The sequence below is a fragment of the Sinohyriopsis cumingii genome, chromosome 15 (genome assembly GCF_028554795.1).
Source record: "Sinohyriopsis cumingii isolate HCF-2022 chromosome 15, ASM2855479v2, whole genome shotgun sequence".
NCBI classification, from domain to species: Eukaryota; Metazoa; Mollusca; class Bivalvia; order Unionida; family Unionidae; genus Sinohyriopsis; species Sinohyriopsis cumingii.
This window is the reverse complement of record NC_142975.1, coordinates 144,500,567-144,519,328: the sequence shown is the minus strand read 5'-3', so window position 1 is coordinate 144,519,328 and position 18,762 is coordinate 144,500,567. Positions and strand designations below refer to the sequence as shown.

At 34.0% G+C, this 18,762-nt stretch overlaps 1 protein-coding gene across 1 annotated transcript; it reads right to left on the bottom strand.

The window, feature by feature from the left end:
- Nucleotides 1-1,899: 1,899 nt before the first annotated feature.
- LOC149782980 (uncharacterized) lies at nucleotides 1,900-8,456 on the bottom strand. Its single transcript, XM_089934544.1, has 5 exons — nucleotides 7,883-8,456; nucleotides 6,545-6,790; nucleotides 3,858-3,949; nucleotides 3,087-3,373; nucleotides 1,900-2,725 (listed from the first exon to the last, which is right to left on the bottom strand). Exons 1-5 carry the CDS (start codon nucleotides 7,940-7,942, stop codon nucleotides 2,163-2,165), a joined length of 1,248 nt encoding a protein of 415 aa, XP_089790670.1. The 5' UTR covers nucleotides 7,943-8,456; the 3' UTR covers nucleotides 1,900-2,162.
- Nucleotides 8,457-18,762: the final 10,306 nt, after the last annotated feature.

Sequence of the window (18,762 nt, the reverse complement as noted above, 5' to 3'; positions counted from 1 at the left end):
ACACACACACACACACACACATATATATATATATATATATATATATATATATATATATATATATATATATATATATATATATATATATATATATATATATATATATATATATATATATATATATATATATATATATATATATATATATATATATATATATATATATATGGCAACAATGTTATTTGCAGTATGTTTGTTTTCTGGTCTGTCCAGGTAGACTCACTTTAAGAGTATATTGAGGTAGAATTAGTAATACATTTTTGTTATATGGTTTAGGTCACTTATCTCTATTTACACATAGTTTTATATGAGGTTATCGTTATTAGCAGTCTTGGTACAATTTACATATTAGATACTTTTGTATATTTGATGCAATATTTCACTTTCATATTCATTACTATTTTTGGGCATGAATACGTTTTCTGCTTTAAAAAAGTTTCCTTTAGTTAATGTGATGGCATTATTATCACTGTAGATTACACAACCTATTAAGAAAGCCAGTTTAAGCCATATTACATTTTCGACAAGTAGTTGCACTTGAATGAAATGACTGGAATATTGGAACATAGTGACCGCTCCGGTACCGCCCGAAATCACATGTATTTGCTTTGTCATCCTACGCAAACTGAACTCATTAAACATTTTTTTTCTTCTTCTGTTTAGGATTTAATGTTGCTATCTACGGAATGAATGCAGGTTCAACGGTTAAAAATGTTTTAAGTACTACTACAATATGTTGCAATACCAGGTCATTGCCTTGATTACTGTACTGATACCTTGTTAGAGAAGTTTGATTGTAAGTTGTAGGGAGCATTTTTTTCCTTTCAGGTTTATTCACTGAGACGGTTTCATTTATAAAAATAATAGATTTACAAGTATACGTAGATAGTGGTGAGATACTATTTCTCACTGCGTGTGATTAAGCTTGATAAAATAACTTTTTGGCTGTTATTTAGATAGATAATTTTCAATTCAGAAAATGTAATGGTGTAATGGTTTATACATTTAGTAACCAATATAACTAGTAACGTAGTCTTGTGACCCCCTTCTCTCTCGATAATAATAATAATAATAATAATAATAATAGTAATAGTAACATGCCAAAGGGGTCTCTTCACCGAGCCAATACAATCCTCCCGTGAATTCTGCTAGAAGTCACTTGTTTTCCCCTTATTTCCAAGGACCTATTGACAAAAACCATTGTCTACTTGAAATTCTAACAACGCGCCAAGACTATAAAAAAATTCTTTCATCAATGAATGACAGAAGATCAGAAGATATCACAAATTCACAGTTGTATTCCAACCTCACAACTGCATGGCTTCTCCTTATTACCTTTCCGTAACGTAGCGCCACAACTTCACCCGATGATAATATACAACTCATACACCAAAACCAGGAAACTATTTTCCTACTCTATCCCTAGGTCAGTCAAATCACGATTATAAACCTGTTTTCACATGTATCACTCTACCAAATTTACTATCATAGCAAAAATCGAACAATCCCTTCTCAGTTATTCCAAGTTTATAACATATCAGTCCCTAACACAAATAGTTCACATGGAGATACACAATCAAATCAACACAATTAGAATTTAATAGGAACTATGGCTACCATGACCACTTATGCGGCTCTGACCTGACCTCGTAAGAAACTAAAACCTGCCATCACGAAATTTCATCTACATTGCACTCTGTAAAATTTCCCACATACCAAAAGGTGTATTACCTGGGCTGAGGAATATTTCCACAACACCGACTTCCCATAATCAAACAAATAATCACAAAAATCTAATAAATGCATAAAAATGGAGACTTAAATACAAATGGCACATACATTATTTTTCAATGAGAATAAGTTGGAACAAAATTTGTTACACGGTAAAATTACTCAGAATTTCATGAAATTATTTTATTCAAATTTCGTCATTAAAAATACATATTAAACCTTCTGTACTCGCATTAACAAACTCTTGTAAAATATTTAAAAATAATCGCAATCATCCTTAAAGCTTTCAGATCTTGCATCTCCGTGATGCTTTGAAAATTTATATAAAAAAGTAATCAATAAATAAATAGAGGCATTATTAGTTCACACTACGGTTTAAAGATGACATTTATCAAAATGTGGTGTGTTACATTGTAGACATGGCTAACTCTCTATGTCATACTTATGTCGTCTTTGGTATTTTCATTTTTTTCAATATTTTTAACGGACATGGAGGAAGTTAATGCCGTTTTATTGTTTGGTGAGGAGGTATTGAAAGTTCCTTTAGAAGCTTTCTGAGACGTCATATCAGAAGCTTCCATTGTTGGTGTAGAAGATGGGCATTCTGTTGAACCGATAATTTCTGATATTGACCAAATTTTTGGTCTATTGTTTACAGTTCCAGGTGAAACACTATTTAGTGGACTTTCCTGAGTAAGCGTACTTGTCCTTTTCGATCTATTCCTTGTGGTAGCATTATTACAGTTAGAGACGGTGTTTATTGAACTTGAATTTTCCTGATCTGTCTTTTGCACTGATGTTTCCATTTTGCTAATTGTAAATGTTCGGTGTCGTTCATCAGGACAGGCAAAACCGTTTCGAAGGCTGTCACTCGACTGTTGGTTGCACATTGAGTTTGACTGTTCCTCAGCATCGGAAATATCTGACACTTTAAGAATTTCATCTTCATCTGACGAATACCACTGACTGGATGAATTCTCTTCGTTTTCATGAGCTGTAAAAAAGGTTATAAGTAGGATAAAAAATTAAAAATTCAGTTACTGAAGTGGACAGCATTCGCACTGAAGCAATGACTACGTTGGGCATTTTCACACGTTTTGCGTATACCATGGTAGGATGTGACAGAATTTTTTTAATTAATTTTCCTTGAACATATGTAAAAGTGCTGCTATCAGTCTGGCTGTATTTTTATATACCTCTCTCTCCCCCCCCCCCCTTCTCTCTCTCTCTTTATATATATATATAACTGTGTTTGTGATTCAGACTATAACGTACTTGGTCATATTCTAATTCTTCATATTTCTATAAATATGATTTATATTCACGACTTACTCGGTTTTAATATAAAGACTTACTGCGATTATCGTCCTTTTCTGATGTTGTATCACATTCATTATCTTCCTCGCCGTCTTTTGAATCCCAATCAATTTTTTTTTCTTTTTTCAGACGTCTTCTAGCGTTGGCGAACCACGTTGACACCTGCGTTAGTGTCATACGCGTGATTATAGCCAGCATGATCTTCTCTCCCTTTGTCGGATATGGATTTTTCCGGTGCTCAAATAGCCAAGCTTTCAGGGCGCTTGTTGTTTCTCGGGTGGCGTTCTTGCGGCGAGCTGCATTGTTCAAGTCTAGACCGGGATAGCTTTTAAAAAGAGATCAAAGGTTGAATTTCATTTGTCCATTTCTAGTTGTTCAATAAAACTGATAGAGAACATTACTTATGATTTTGACTTGGTAGCATTATCGCTCTCATTTTCATCTTTTCTGCACCGATATTTGCATTAAAAATACACTTTTACCGAGTGATGTTAATTGGCAACGAAGCCATAGACTCGGGATAGAGTTACCTTTCTCAAAGTACTTTTGTTTATCATGATTCATCCAGTCATATCAATAAAATACTAATGCTCCATAAATTATATTTTATCGATACAAATTTAAAGATGTTGCTACTGAAAAAAGAAAAGATGTAGAGGGAGGAATTATAAAAGACAATGTACGAATAAAGAAAGAAGTAAAAAAAAAAAAGAATGACAACTTTTTTTATAACATGATTAGTAAATATAAACATGAGTGACGTTGTTACAATATGGCGTCATAAATGTTGGAGTGAGTGGTGTACTTACAAAGAGCCGTACGGATTAGCAGCAAGTAAATTGTCAAAGTAGAAAGGGGAACCAACCGATGAATTCTTCAAACAGTCTGTCTGAGGGTTTGTCTGCAGGAAAGAAAAAAATTGTCAGATACTACGGTATAAATTTGATAATTATTAAAGCAAATTAAATCTTGCTAGAAATATAATTAAATTGTTACCGATTGGACAGCATATTAGAAGAAGCTGAGTACCCTCTCAGTCATTTAAAGAAGTACTCAGGTCGAATGCTCGGGCAAAGTGCTCTTAAGTAAAATGCTCAGGTAAATAAATCTTAGACATAACTATAAAACAATAACAATATAATGATTCCCTTGCTGCAACACCATACTGACTCCAGATACGCAAAGAGAGAAGGGGAACAAAGAGTGAGTCGCGAGGGACCTGCAACTGTGAGGGTTGACTAAATTTAGAACTACGACCCTCGTCTCATCTCCAGGATATAGGTTTTAAATAAATGAAACAGTTAAGACCATTAGTTACTGATTTTGTAATTCTTTTTAAACAGCTGATATCTCAATAACTGCACTAAGTCAATATCAAAAGCAAGCGAAGACGTTCGCTGGTTTACGTGAATGAAATAATGCGGTTGGGGGGGGGGTAAGAAAAAGAAATTTAGTTTCTCTTTAAAATTTCAGGTTTATATTTAATATAAATCTACGTCTTGCTTTTAATAAAATATAAAATTATATACGAAGTTTATTAATCCGAGAAAGATGAGTATTTTCATATTTTCTGAAAATAAGATCAATAATCATTTTAATTCTCACAGACAATTTACTTTAGCTTAATTTTCAGACATAAATGTACGGTATAATCAAACCTTACTAAAAAGATGTGTCATTTATGAATATTAAATCATGATTCGAATAAAATAAGAAATATTACATTGGATAATCTAATAAACGGATTACTACGACATTTCAAATTTTCAAGTGAATAGTTTTGCCTCTATGCATAACCACAGGACAGTGAAAATATATCAAATATGGCATTACACTTGTTGTTGTTATTGTTTGACTTTTTAATTTAACCAGACACAATTGAAGAATCTTAAGCATTGTCAATTACTTGCTTGAAGATGTATTGGCAAAATGTGTAATGGCTAATTACAGAGTCTAAAACAGTCTGACTCTACATTAATAGCTTTCCGTTATTGACGCGTGGCCGGTTGAACTTATAACTGGCCTTTCGGTGATCATAAAGTGATAAAGCTGTCACCACATTGTCACACTTCCCGCTTGTCACGGACTCGTTAATTTAGTGACCTTTCAGTTCAGGATAAAATCTTTTCTGTAACCAACGAACTTTTACGTTATGGCGTTTTCTTACTGTCAACCTGAACACTGTTTTGATATTCATTTATTTCAAACCTTAGAACCGAAAAGATAAAAAGAAAATGGAAGTAAAGCATATAATAAAGAATATTGATCCTGACTTTCAGATTTCACTACGACTACTAACACGTTGTTATTATTATTATTATTATTATCATTATTATCATTATTATTATTATTATTATTATTATTATTATTATTATTATTATTATTGGTAGTGGTGGTGGTGTTATTGTTCTTGTCGTTGATGTCACCGTGGTTTGTATAGAAAAAAAACAGTAGCTATTTGTTACAATTCCCACTCAGGTCACTTGTGCGTTGTAGACATATCTGCGGTTGCATTTACCATCTCAAAACTAAAATAAAATAAATAAACATTTTTCTTCAAGGAGTCGAAATGATTTTTTTACATTAGGAGATTTATACTAATCTATATAATCATAAATTGCACACAGTCGGTGGGAAAACACGGTGCCATATCTGCATTCAGCTTTATTAATTGGTCTTTTAATGACATTTCACGTATAATAAAAACTGAAAATGCGTTACAGTTCTATCTTTAAAATATTTGGTTGAAATATATTTACGGCAATCAGAGTATTAAGCTAAATGAGGATTAATGCTTGGATGGACATGAATTTAAAATCATTTATTCATTATTTCTTTATAAATGTAGAGCATTGTGAAGAAGAAGAAAAAACATTTTGCAAGTGTTACAAAAATTATTTTGGGTGGGGTTAAGCCTGATTTATGTTTATGAATGCATATTTGTTTGATAAAATTAACTATTAGGACAATTACAAAAATTAACATGTTCTGATGAATCTAATTAGCTAATTGTCTGGTATGAAACTTTGAAGAAGTAATACAGTACAACCATGTTACAGTAGTTGTTTGCGCACTTCCAGGGGAAAGGCGTAGAGGTGAGGAAATTGCCAGCTGTTGGCTTTTTAATAATGTCATAACGTTGTGTCAAGTGTTAGCTTCTAAATATAAATATAGACATCATATCTGTGGATGTGAGTAAAACTTTGTGAAGACTTATCTTTCTTTCTTTTCTTTTTCATAACCATATGTGTAACCCTAGCATGGGAGAATAAACAATACACTATATGCAAAATTTGTTCTTGTGCGCACCTCAGGAATGTTACTAAATAATAATTGAATCCGATTTTATGGGTATTGCTGAATAAAGTCTTACACTTTTGATTATAACATTAAAGACGATAGGTAAAGCATGGGTGTGATATGAAGTTACATATTTAATTTATTAAAGATGATGCTGGCTCAATTGCCTTGCAGGAGATTTCTAACTCAAACTTACCATGCGATAGAACGCAGAAGGCTCCGCTCCAAGGAAACCAGTCGAGGAATACATGTGACTAGCTGCAGAGCTATACAGACTCTCTGTTAAACCTGGAACCCTTTGCATGCAAGTTTGTGAACCAGTCTTCATTTGGCACGAGCAGACACTTTGACCTGTGGAAGGATCGGTCACGATCGATCGACCATTTTCACAGCATCTTTGCAGTCCAATGGTACCAAACGGCTGTTTCGCTGGTATTAACGTCTGAAAGAATAAATTGCATATAAAATATCATGATATGTTTATATCCTGTTTAGATATCCAATTTAGAAAAGTTGTAGCTTTAAACAGAAAAGTCTTTCTTTACTATCTGCAATTTTGATTTATACTCTAAATTAATTCATGAAACAGAAGGAGATGCAAATTGAATTAACATCCTAAAGTCTGAAATAATTGCAAGGTAACCATATTTTAAACATGTTTATTAAACGGCACACCTATTGATATTGAATGAAATGTCAATGTTCAAGGGGCATACATTTTCAAAAGAAGCGTTTTATTATGCATTGAAACAAAATAACCTTTTAATCGTTCAAGTACTGAACAATGTTTGTTTATTAAATTGTCTCTCCTAGCAATGCATTTTTTACTTATTGTACCTACTCAATCAAACCTCTCTTCAATTTAAAGCGATAATTTATTCCTACTAGTATTATTTTTTTTATCTCAATTTATCTCAAAGATATTAAATGAAACGAGAAAGGTACATGTTATGTAAAATATAGAGAATTCTTTGCAATCGACTTTGTACCTTAATAATGCAATCGTCAACATATATTTCTTCAGAAACCCCGAGAATAAATGTGCGAAAAGGGATGTGATTTTTTAAAATATACATGTTTATAAAGGTAATGGCATTGAAATTTGGCTCGCAATAAAATTGCTTGTCTCGCGGTTATGGTCAACGGTTTCTGAACCTGGTGTCAGTGTATAACGTCTTGTGTACTTTCTTTCAGATTGTAGAAAAAAGTGACCAAAGATTATCGATTCAAGGTACTGTTCATTATGTGTTCCTTGTCATGGCTGCCATAATGATATGTTGAATACCATATAAGCAATAATGATGATATAAGTATTTCGATACTCAAGCATGGTGGTATATGACATCCAATGAAATATGAATATTTCATCTGCAAAATGCAGCCGGTAAGAGAAACATGTCGGCACTGAATTCTAGCTGAATATTAATGTCAATGAACATATATTTTGGTTTACATAAATTTACACCCGCTGTGCAAAAATGCATATGAAAAGTTTTGGGATAGAAGAGTAACTAATATAGCAACTTGTACAAACCTGTGGTATGGGTGTCAATACTCCAGGTCCTCCCAAGGAAAACTGCGGTGTGAAAGACATATTTATTGGTTACTACAGGTGGCGGTTAATCCAGATGGCTATTTAGTAATTGTCAACAGAAACACACCATTTCACTTTTTCTGCCAGAGAAGAAATATTCCAAAGAATAAGAGTTCAATTTTCCAAAATCTAGTGCGAAACGGATCTTGACTACACGTCCAATAATGTGTTAAATCAATACCATGAACATTGACCTATAAATTTGTAATGATTGCCCTTACACACTGTCAGTTTGTGGTTTTATCCTAACTTTGATATTAGTACACTTATATGTTAGGGAGATATCTTTTGGGTACATCTCTGCCCCCTGATTGGCCAAGATTGTTACAATGCATATTCCCACCCATCACCCGAGACGGACTATGTCACACAGACCGTAAACTACCTGGACACGCCCACAGGTAGTAACGGAAATTAGTGAGGCACGAGATCTATCCGATCTTGGGTGAACTTCCCTGGAGGTATGGGTTCACAAATACAGACATGAAAACATCAATCTAGCCTATGTTACACAGATAATGGAGATTATATCGCATTAGGATATACCCTCTGCCTTGCCTGTAGCAACTCGGAACATCACCATAAAATTGTCACATAGAAAATAGGATGATAAAAATATATCTCAACTGATGTTTCTGAATAAAGACTGAATAACTTACATTATTTTCATTCCTACTGAGAGTAGATGTAAATTTCTGATAAAATAAGATAACCGGATATATATATATATATATATATATATATATATATATATATATATATATATATATATATATATATATATATATATATATATATATATATAGAGAGAGAGAGAGAGAGAGAGAGAGAGAGAGAGAGAGAGAGAGAGAGAGAGAGAGAGAGAGATTTGGATTTTTAACTTAGCTTTAACCTATTTATTCAGTCATATGGCTACGATGTCTGCAGTGTGGCTGTTTATAGTGATGTCAGGCACTGGGGCATCATGATACATGTAGCATGATGTCCAACCCAGTCACATTATTCTGACAAAAAGCCGACCGGTCATAACACTAATCTCTTAATGCTGAGCACCGAGCGAGGCAGCTGTTAGTATCATTTTTATAAGTCTTTGGTATGACTATGCCGGGGTTTGAACCCGCGACCTCCCTCATCCGAGGCGGACGCTCTAACCACTAGACCATACATACATACATACATACATACATACATACATACATACATACATACATAATTTCGTATCGTCTATTGTGCACAACATGTCATATGCTAGATTGGAAAATATTCATTCCAAATTGTTGTCATTACAAAACATAATGCTTTAAACAAGGAAAATTAGAGGTAAGTAATCTTTCATGCTGAACATGATCAAAAATGGGATGACAATTAATACGGTACTTTATTTCAATTCCAGGTTCACATTTTGAATTAACAAAAAACCAAACAGTCCTTCCGATGTCAGTATAGTTAATTGCTTCGGAAACGTCTCGATGAAAGTCGATCTGAGGCAGTATCAAACATACGAATGTACAATAGTATCATGGAATCTTGGAACGGACTACGGTCAGCATTGAAACTTTCCAATCATTCAAATGAGAAATTTGTGGAGGTTGCATCAATCATCCAACCGCGTATAACGTATATCCAGATTTGCAATTTAACAATGAATACGTACACCAGGGTTGATAATTTAGTAAAGGAACCTGACTGGGCTTTTTTAGTTACATATTTATTGTCAGTGAAGTTTGAATCAAAGTTGCGGAGTTGAAATAGAACTTTCTGTTTGTAAGTATTGCTTCATTTCGCCCAACCTCTTGAAAATGTTAACATTTGAAAATTGCGAAGTACTATAGTACTCTAGGTCTCAATTACGAGTGTCATTGTAAATACACACACACACACACACACGCGCACACACACATACCTTTATAGTAAGGAACATAAATTTGTTGTTTGCCACGGCCAAGAAATAGAAATGCGATGTACAGTCATAATTCAAATTAATTCTTCCTCTGGTGTAACATGATTTACAGAAAATTATATACATAAAATGCAAGCCTTAGGGCATCGGATTGAGAACTATCACGAAGGACAGATCTTCCTGCTTAAAATTATGATTCATATTTGCTCATTTCTTATCATGAACTTCGGCTACGGTCTTATAAATTTAACATCAGTCTGACAATTTCAGAATAGAACGTTGCATCGTGTTTCGTTTCGAGTTAAAGGGTCGTGAGGGGTGGGTGGTTTGCTCAAGAAATGCATGTTTAGCTGTAATAGATATAGTGACAGTATTAAAAAAGTATACTTCATAAGAATTCTGTTTTTAGTTTCTCGAATGATGCATGCTGTAGCTTTAGCTGACGTGACATAAAGGAGCTGATACGGGTCTCTCAGTTCAAAGATGAAAGGCCCATAACTCCATAAATAAATTTAATTACTTAATATCTCACTTCCACAGTGCTTCCAAATAATTTCTTATTTTCTTAAGTACAATGCGTTTGTCGCTAGAACTGTTTGTCCAGGGAGTAAGTTTGGTTATGAGCTTGAGCGTTGTAATTAACAATATTCAACGTAGGCTCCATTTTCATCCCAAGAAATCGCAGTCTTTGAACTTCAGCAACCTATTGGCTTTCATCATTATTGAAACTTTTTGTCATGAATATGGAATCATCTGTCAAAAGATTCACCTACCCAGAGAAAAATCGTTTTACACGTGTATATTGCTGCTTTGCAAGGTGCGACTAAGTTTAATATTCAGATATTAAGGGTTTTCTTCAGTGCTCTGCACGACATGACGAGAACTCATTTGTATAGTGATTGATTGACCGCGTCTCTTAGTCGTCAAACAGTATGTGGGACGACAGTAAACTGCTCAAGCGCGGAAAATCCCCCATAAAACCTACCTTTAATGACTTGCACTTGTTATAAATAATTGATATGTGGTAAATTGAAAATAGGATGAGTATATCAACATAAATTGTACCGACAACAGGGCCGATGTGTCCAATAATACGATTATAATAACAAGAATACATCTCAACTTTTCTCGGCTTAAAACTCCAACAGAGATGATGACAAGAAACTTTTAGTTTATTCAGCAACCATGTTTTACGCACACAACATCGTTGTTGTTTTTTTCATTGTCTTTCACGATATAGCCTTTGCCGTTATCGGCAGATAAGTTTCCGCTCGTCATATGACATTCCTCCACTGACTAATTTCAGGGACATTGGACACTTTTCGTAGAAATACAGATTCTCCTTCTCACGTTCTTCTTTTTCTTCTTCTTTCTCCTCCTTTACATTTGTATTCACTTTGTATCTTTAGACACGTATGCCTTATGCATTTATCATTCACGTGATTGATTAGTTATGCAGATGAAACGTTTTACTTTTCATTATTCGCTGCACGATCTCTTCATTGTTAAACATTGATTTAATTATGGGACTATTAACTGAGAAAAAAGAGAAGGAACAAAATAAAAAAGAGAAGGGACTTTATACAGCGGATAATTATGATCTACATACACGATAAAGCACAATCGGCACTCTCTCGGGATATTCGCCAATCATATGAAAAGCACTTCGGAAATCAACAGTAGCCTTAATTGCATACGTCAATCGAGACGCCTTCGACTTTTTCCATCGCACAGAGTTCTAAGTTATTCGCATCGCATTGCATCATAACGAGCTGAGGACGTTCTGAACACATGTACCTTGTATACCAAATGATGTCATAAGCAGGTCACACACCATTATATCATTCATTACATACATACGTACATACATACATACATACATACATACATACATACATGAACGTTGGCATATAAGATTATTCCTTGAGTCGAAAGGGGAAATATTGGTATAAACTTACAATTAATGAAAAAAGAACCATGGACGACGGAACTTAGGTTTGTAACTATTTCGTTTCTACATATTTTGCTGCAGCCTCTAGTTCAGCAGTCGTTAATGCAATGCGAACAGAACGTACGTGAGTTGTTTTATACGATGATTGTTTCAAAATGCCTTAAATATGACCGAATGCGATATAATTATGTTGTGGATGGGATCACGGGGACAAAAAATAACAAAACAAAAATTAAAAGGTGAACATCGAGACTGGAAATCGAACTCGATTGCTCCTGTGTTTTTCTTGTAACATATATCTATGCCTGCGGAATTTTGTTATATCGGATCATCTATAATAAATAGATAAGAATTCTTTATTTGAAACTACACAATACAAAAATATATAATAAAACAAAAATATAAACTGAAGGTATTTTAAACATAAAAGATACAAATATGCAGAAAAATGTACAGCAATGGACTGTATCCAGCATTGATAAGAATGAAATGATCAAAGACATTCCAATAGTAATATGTTCCATCGATATATAATATGAGAATTTAAATGAATATGCAGCAATAAGATTTGGAGAATCTAATTTTGATATTCAAAGAACGATTTATTAATTTACGTAGAAGCATGTTTTCTCGAGTACAAAAATGTCTGTAATGTCTCGTCACATCTCCATCATCTGTTCTGTTGTGTTTATAAATATGACCCAGATATCTTTAACTGTTGACACATGCAAGAGCATGTCCGTGAAGATGTACAGACGGAGGAGATTTTTATTTTAAAGAAGCTGACTGAAAAACAAAACTCATTCCGATTTTTGTATATTATCGATGATGTATTTCTCAAATGCGTATTGTTCACATATCTTTAATAATTTCTTTAAACCTGAACAAAAATAAAATTGTTAAGAAATTATACATTTGGTATCAAATGTAACCTCACATGACACTGACCCAGTTTACGATTGAACTAGTTTATTTATATATTAAATAACAAAGAACACCTCCCTGCATCACCCCATTGCTTACATGGAAGGAGATGGATACTGCACTTTCTCAACACACATATCATAGATATTTTCCATGCCAGTTAACTAAAATATGAACTATATAGACGGGTATTTAAAAATCAAGCAAAATTTTAAAGAGTGTCCAACGAATAGCCCTATAAAATGCATTACTAGTGTCTAAAAACACACAAGGACAGGGCTGCCATGATCTACATAATAGTTGACAGTTTCTTTAAAGGTACAGAGGCACAAATCTGTTGAATGAATTTTTTTTGTTGTTGAAGAAATCAAACTGATTATCAGGTTCACATCATTGTCATATAATACATACAAACATTTTTGAAATAATCGTCGTTAGTGCAATATGTCTATACTCTTTTTGTCCGTGATGTTTTCAATTTGCTTCTTCGGTAGCTGGATAATTGTAACTTTTGTGAAAGCACCTGAAACAAAGTTATGTACAAACATACAATTAAATAAATCATCAAAAGGACAGGAAGTCTACTCTCTGAAATTTAAAAATGTTCTACATATAAGAAACATGACCCTGGACATCTACCCATCTTTTAGCTATGGCGTCTTGGATCTCAGATCATTAGTTCTATACGACCTGAAGGGCCCATGGATACTAAAAGAACATAGTCCTTAATCGGATCGTTTTGAACACTACTGAGTAAGGCTTTAAAGTGCTGCACATCATATTCTGGCCATGGTTCCAATCAATGTAAATTAGTAGTATATTGAAAGTTGTCATAGGTTATTTGTTTAATCTGCTTCTAGAATTCACGTTGGTCTAAATTTTCAAATCTAGATGCAAGCGTGGCAGATCTCTTTTACTTCTTAAAAAAATGATGAGTGGATTTGAGCGTATTAGCATTCCAATCTCCTAGTGCATAAACATTTTGGATTATTAAGACTTACGAAAATAGAATTTATTCTGCCCAAATACAAGATACATAGATATGTACGAAAGGCAAGAAGGAATCCCCTGTCTTAATAGAAATACAGATTAATCTGGGATCATCGAGGTGTTGTATTTCTATAATACTTGGAAAAGATCTACGGTATAATACTCATATACCCTCGTAAGGTCTATATGTATGAATACCATTAGAAGATTCAATCGGTGATACCCCGGATACATAAAATTCATCATGTACTGAAGAGAAACAATCTAATACACTGTCGAATAGCCGCAATTCTTTTAAAAAACAATGTCAAAAATATCGAATAAAGTTCTTACATTTTGTATATTACTAGTTTAAAAAGGTAGTTATATCAAGAAATGCGAACAGTATCAATTATGTAAATATCAGTCAAATATAGTACAATCGGGGAACATTAGATCTTAATTCCGACTTTGATAGTAGTCTCTAACCAACGTATTCCTTGGCCTCTCATCCACGTTTATTATCGCACTGAAACAAGGTTATCACAGGTGATTTTGAAGCTGTCATAGGTATTATATTCGCATGTAATTTCTCCACCTGGGTTGGCTTAACTCCAGAGTAATGCTCAGATTTCCGATTCTAGCAGTTAAGGGGCAAGTCTTGTCATGAATATGCATCGCTGTCACATTGGACTATAAATGCGTTTTAGTTCAAGTCCGATTTACCTCCCTTGGTAAAAGGTATCAACCAGCTTTCTGGTATAATACTAATTTAGTTACATGTATGCTATTTGTGAGTCCACGGGGAACTAGCACCCCATCCATCTTATTGAAACTACTGAATCTTTGTGCTTTTTTCCTCATGATACATTGCGCCCAGTAATCTGGTTTCCAGCATTTTGTCCTTTCTGCTATGCCATTTCCGGAACGACTAAATGCTGGAGAGGCAGATTTTTGGGGGGAAGTTACCAGGATATGATATTGGCATGTCAATATAGGCCGGGCACCAGCTAAATAATCAACAAGAATAAAATAATGTATTACATGCATTATGATTAGGTCATACAAAAACATTGTAATGGTTTCACCATTACAATAATGTTGCCAATTGTTTTTCAATAATCAATCTACTTCATGCCATTTTTAAAAAAAATGGAAACAATTCCTTGTCTACCTCTGTTTTGGGAGGATAAGGCCTCACTCCTCCTCTGCCCTCATAAATAAAAATGTCGGACTGTAATTAAATGGGAAGAAATTATGAAAGCATATAACGTCATGTGAAAATTATTTATAATGCATATAAATTACAAAATCTCAATATAAAAGATTTCAATGAAAAATCCAGGGACATATTAAGATTTATTTCTTCTTTGGTCATTGCACCAAAGTTTTCGTCATAATCAAATGAATATAGCAAAAACTATAAACTGTAATTAATTAGACCTTCTTTATTGTACATATATTGTTTTACTGTAGTTGCTAATTGAAAAAAATAAAAATAGTCAATAAACAGCATCTAGAACAAACCATTTATTATTCTTTGTAGTTTTTGAATTTTTCAAAAGTTAAAGAACTCTAAAATGTTCACACTGATTTTTACGTGATCTTTTTAACAGTGACACCTGTTGGTTTAAACAGTTTTTATTTCAAACATCAGCAAAGAAGGAAAATAAGGAAATCGCATCACCAGATAAAGTGGATTAAGCAACAGGCTCACGCATCTATTCGGTATCAATACTCTTGACTTAGACAATCTAACTGGTGTTGGCAATCAAAGACAATAAATAAACAAATGCACAATTTAGCTATTAAAATTTTCAAGATGAATTTGTGCAAACAATACTGCTATCGTATCAGATATTACTCAGCAAATATTCATAACATCGGGTGGGGTAAGTGATTTTTAATTTGAATATATTCAATATATGTGGTGTATAAAAACATGCACACACCTGGGGTCATAGCAGGAAAATGCGAAAACGTAAAAATACTAAACAGATCTCTTAGTTTGTTCGTGAAAGTTTGGATCGTGCTGAACATATCTTTTTGGGCCTCAAGCAATTGCAAGGGTTACCCGATTGGAGAAAAGATATGTCTATATTTCGAGACAATGTACCTATAGTACGGTTTCAGATAACAATGCATTGGTACAGCCTAAAACAGGGGTCTCAAACACGAGGCCCGCAAGGGCATATTGTGCGGCCCGCGACGCATTTTGGGATTTTCAAAAAATTGACTATTCATTTATTTCTTTTTCTCTCGCGGCCTTTTGAACTTTAACGTTAGCGCCATTTTAACCATAAGAAACTCTGACTTACTTATTTATTCGTAGTCTTTCTGTTAATTGTCGCCCTTAATGCGGACTTCCGGTTCCGGTTTTTTTAGTAAAGTGATCGAGTTGATGTTAAATTATAAAGTTGATTTTGCTGCATTTTCATAAACATAAAAGCCCGTATAAATGTCTTCTGTTTCGAAAAAAAGAAAACTCGCGGACGAAAAGAGAGTTTTCAAGTCAAATGGGAGGATTTATATTTTGTCACTGAGGTCAGCGATAAAATTCGATGTCTCGTTTGTCAACAAACGATAGCTGTTCCGAAGGAGTATAACGTGCGTCGGCACTACGAAACAATGCACCGTGAGAAATATGACGCTTACGCGGGCAAAATTAGGGAGGATAAATTTATGCAACTTAAATCAGCATTATGCAAACAAAGAAGTTTCTTTACCAATGTTAGTCAGTGCAACGAAGATTCAGTAAGAGCAAGTTTCGCTATTAGACTGTAGAGTAGGGATCTCAAACACGCGGCCCGCCAAGCTGTATCCTGTGGCCCGCAAAACGATTGGCTTCACAAGGTGTCAGGGTGGTTTGAGTTTGAGACCCCTGGCCTAAAATAAATTGTTTTGTGTTTTCTGGCTCTGTAAATGATTTATTAATACGTTTATCGTTTAATGCGCTAAGAAAATCTTTAATGTAAGAACATTAATAAGCTTAGGACTGTCTCTAGGCTAATGTTGAAGCATAGCTTAAATTTTTTGATTTTACGGCACTGCAACACAATTAGGTTATTTAGTGCAGCGGTAATTCGAGTAAAGTGCCTTATTCAAGGACACACATCAGTAGCCGATCTAGGCTGATCCGATGGAAGGATTCGAACCACCGCCCTTTGGGCTGCAAGTTTAGCATGTTATCCACAGCGCCACCGCAGTTCCTCAGTGGAATACAACGAAGGGGTGTTTCTTTTCTCCAATGTAAGATGAGTCCGTTTAATAATATACTTTGGTAACAGTGAATATCGATGTATGTTCTGATATAAGTGGCCATTTTTTTAAATACATGTCCAGTATGCTATGAAGATTGTACATTTATAGGAGTTGTTACAACATAATTTAAAAAAAAAATTGGACAGGGTCACTTCTGAGTGAACATTTATAAAGTAACCAAACTTACAGAGTTTATTCTAGTGGCAAGTTTCAAAATATTTTAATTATTGGCGGTTATCATAGTGCAATTTAGGTATTACTGTCAATTGTCATAGTGCAATGTAGGTACTACTGTCAATTATCATAGTGCAATGTAGGTACTACTGTCAATTATCATAGTGCAATGTAGGTACTACTGTCAATTATCATAGTGCAATGTAGGTACTACTGTCAATTATCATAGTGCAATCTAGGTACAACTTGATATTACCATAATGCAATCTAGGTACTACTATCAATTATCAAATGCAGTCTAGGTACTACTGGCTATTACCATAATGCAGTCTAGGTGCTACTATCAATTATCATAATGCAATCTAGGTACTGTTAGCTATTACCATAAAGCAGTATGGGTAGTACTAGCTATTATCAGAATGCAATACAGATAAAGCTATCAATTATCATAATGCAATCTTTGTACTACTATCAATTATCAAATGCAGTCTAGGTACTACTGGCTATTACCATAATGCAGTCTAGGTGCTACTATCAATTATCATAATGCAATCTAGGTACTGTTAGCTATTACCATAAAGCAGTATGGGTAGTACTAGCTATTATCAGAATGCAATACAGATAAAGCTATCAATTATCATAATGCAGTCTAGGTACTACTAGCTTTTACCATAATGCAGTTTAGGTACTACTAGCTATTACCATAATGCAATCTAGGTACTTCTGTCAATTATCATAATGCAATCTAGGTACTACTATCATCATGATGCGATCTATGTACTACTGGTTATTACCATGAAGCAGTCTATGTACTACTATCAATTATCATAATGCAGTCTAGGTACTAATAGCAAGTACAATAGTGCAATCTACATACTACTAGCAGTTACCATAATGCAGTCTAGGTACTACTAGCAATTATCATAATGCAATCTAGGTACTACTAGCTATTAGCATAGTGCAAGCTAGGTACCACTATCTATTATCATAATTCAATCTAGGTACCACTATCAATTATCATAATGCTGTCTAGTTACTGCTAGCAACTACCATAATGCAATCTAGGTACTATTAGCAATTACCAAAGTGCAGTCTAGGCACTACTAGCAGTTACCATAGTGCAATCGAGGCACTTCTAGCAATTACCATAGTGCAATCGAGGCACTTCTAGCAGTTACCATAGTGCAATCGAGGCACTTCTAGCAGTTATAATTAATAGAAATGTGTAGTTTCTGTTGTACACATTTGAGGTCATATAGTATCATCACTATATGGAATTCAACCTCAAACAAGAACTAACACAATTTCCAATCTTGATCTTGCATCCTTTACACATGAACGATGTTTAAAACTTTGTTCAATTATTTACACTTTCGTAAGGAAACAGTAATACCGTGGGTAATACCGTCGGATGTGTTGATATTATTTATTTCAACAATTGTTTTATTAAAAGCAACGTATTTATTGTTTCTTATGTTGTTTTTTTTTTTCTTCCTGAAGTTTTCTTCCGCAGTTCGTCCTTATGGTTGTTCAAAATCATGACCTACCAAGTCCGTTGGGTCATATACTACTCTGATGTTTTCATTAACCATCAATGGCCAATTCATCATCTTCACGATAGACGTCACAAAGTTGACACGA

Excerpts from the sequence above, each read along its gene's own strand:
- LOC149782980 (XM_089934544.1), bottom strand. The coding sequence starts at position 7,942 with ATGTCTTTCACACCGCAGTTTTCCTTGGGAGGACCTGGAGTATTGACA. Across the intron at positions 3,950-6,544 it reads CTTCTGCGTTCTATCGCATG|ACAAACCCTCAGACAGACTG; the intron begins GTAAGTTTGAGT and ends TCTTTCCTGCAG. Across the intron at positions 2,726-3,086 it reads AGAAAAGGACGATAATCGCA|CTCATGAAAACGAAGAGAAT; the intron begins GTAAGTCTTTAT and ends CCTTTTTTACAG.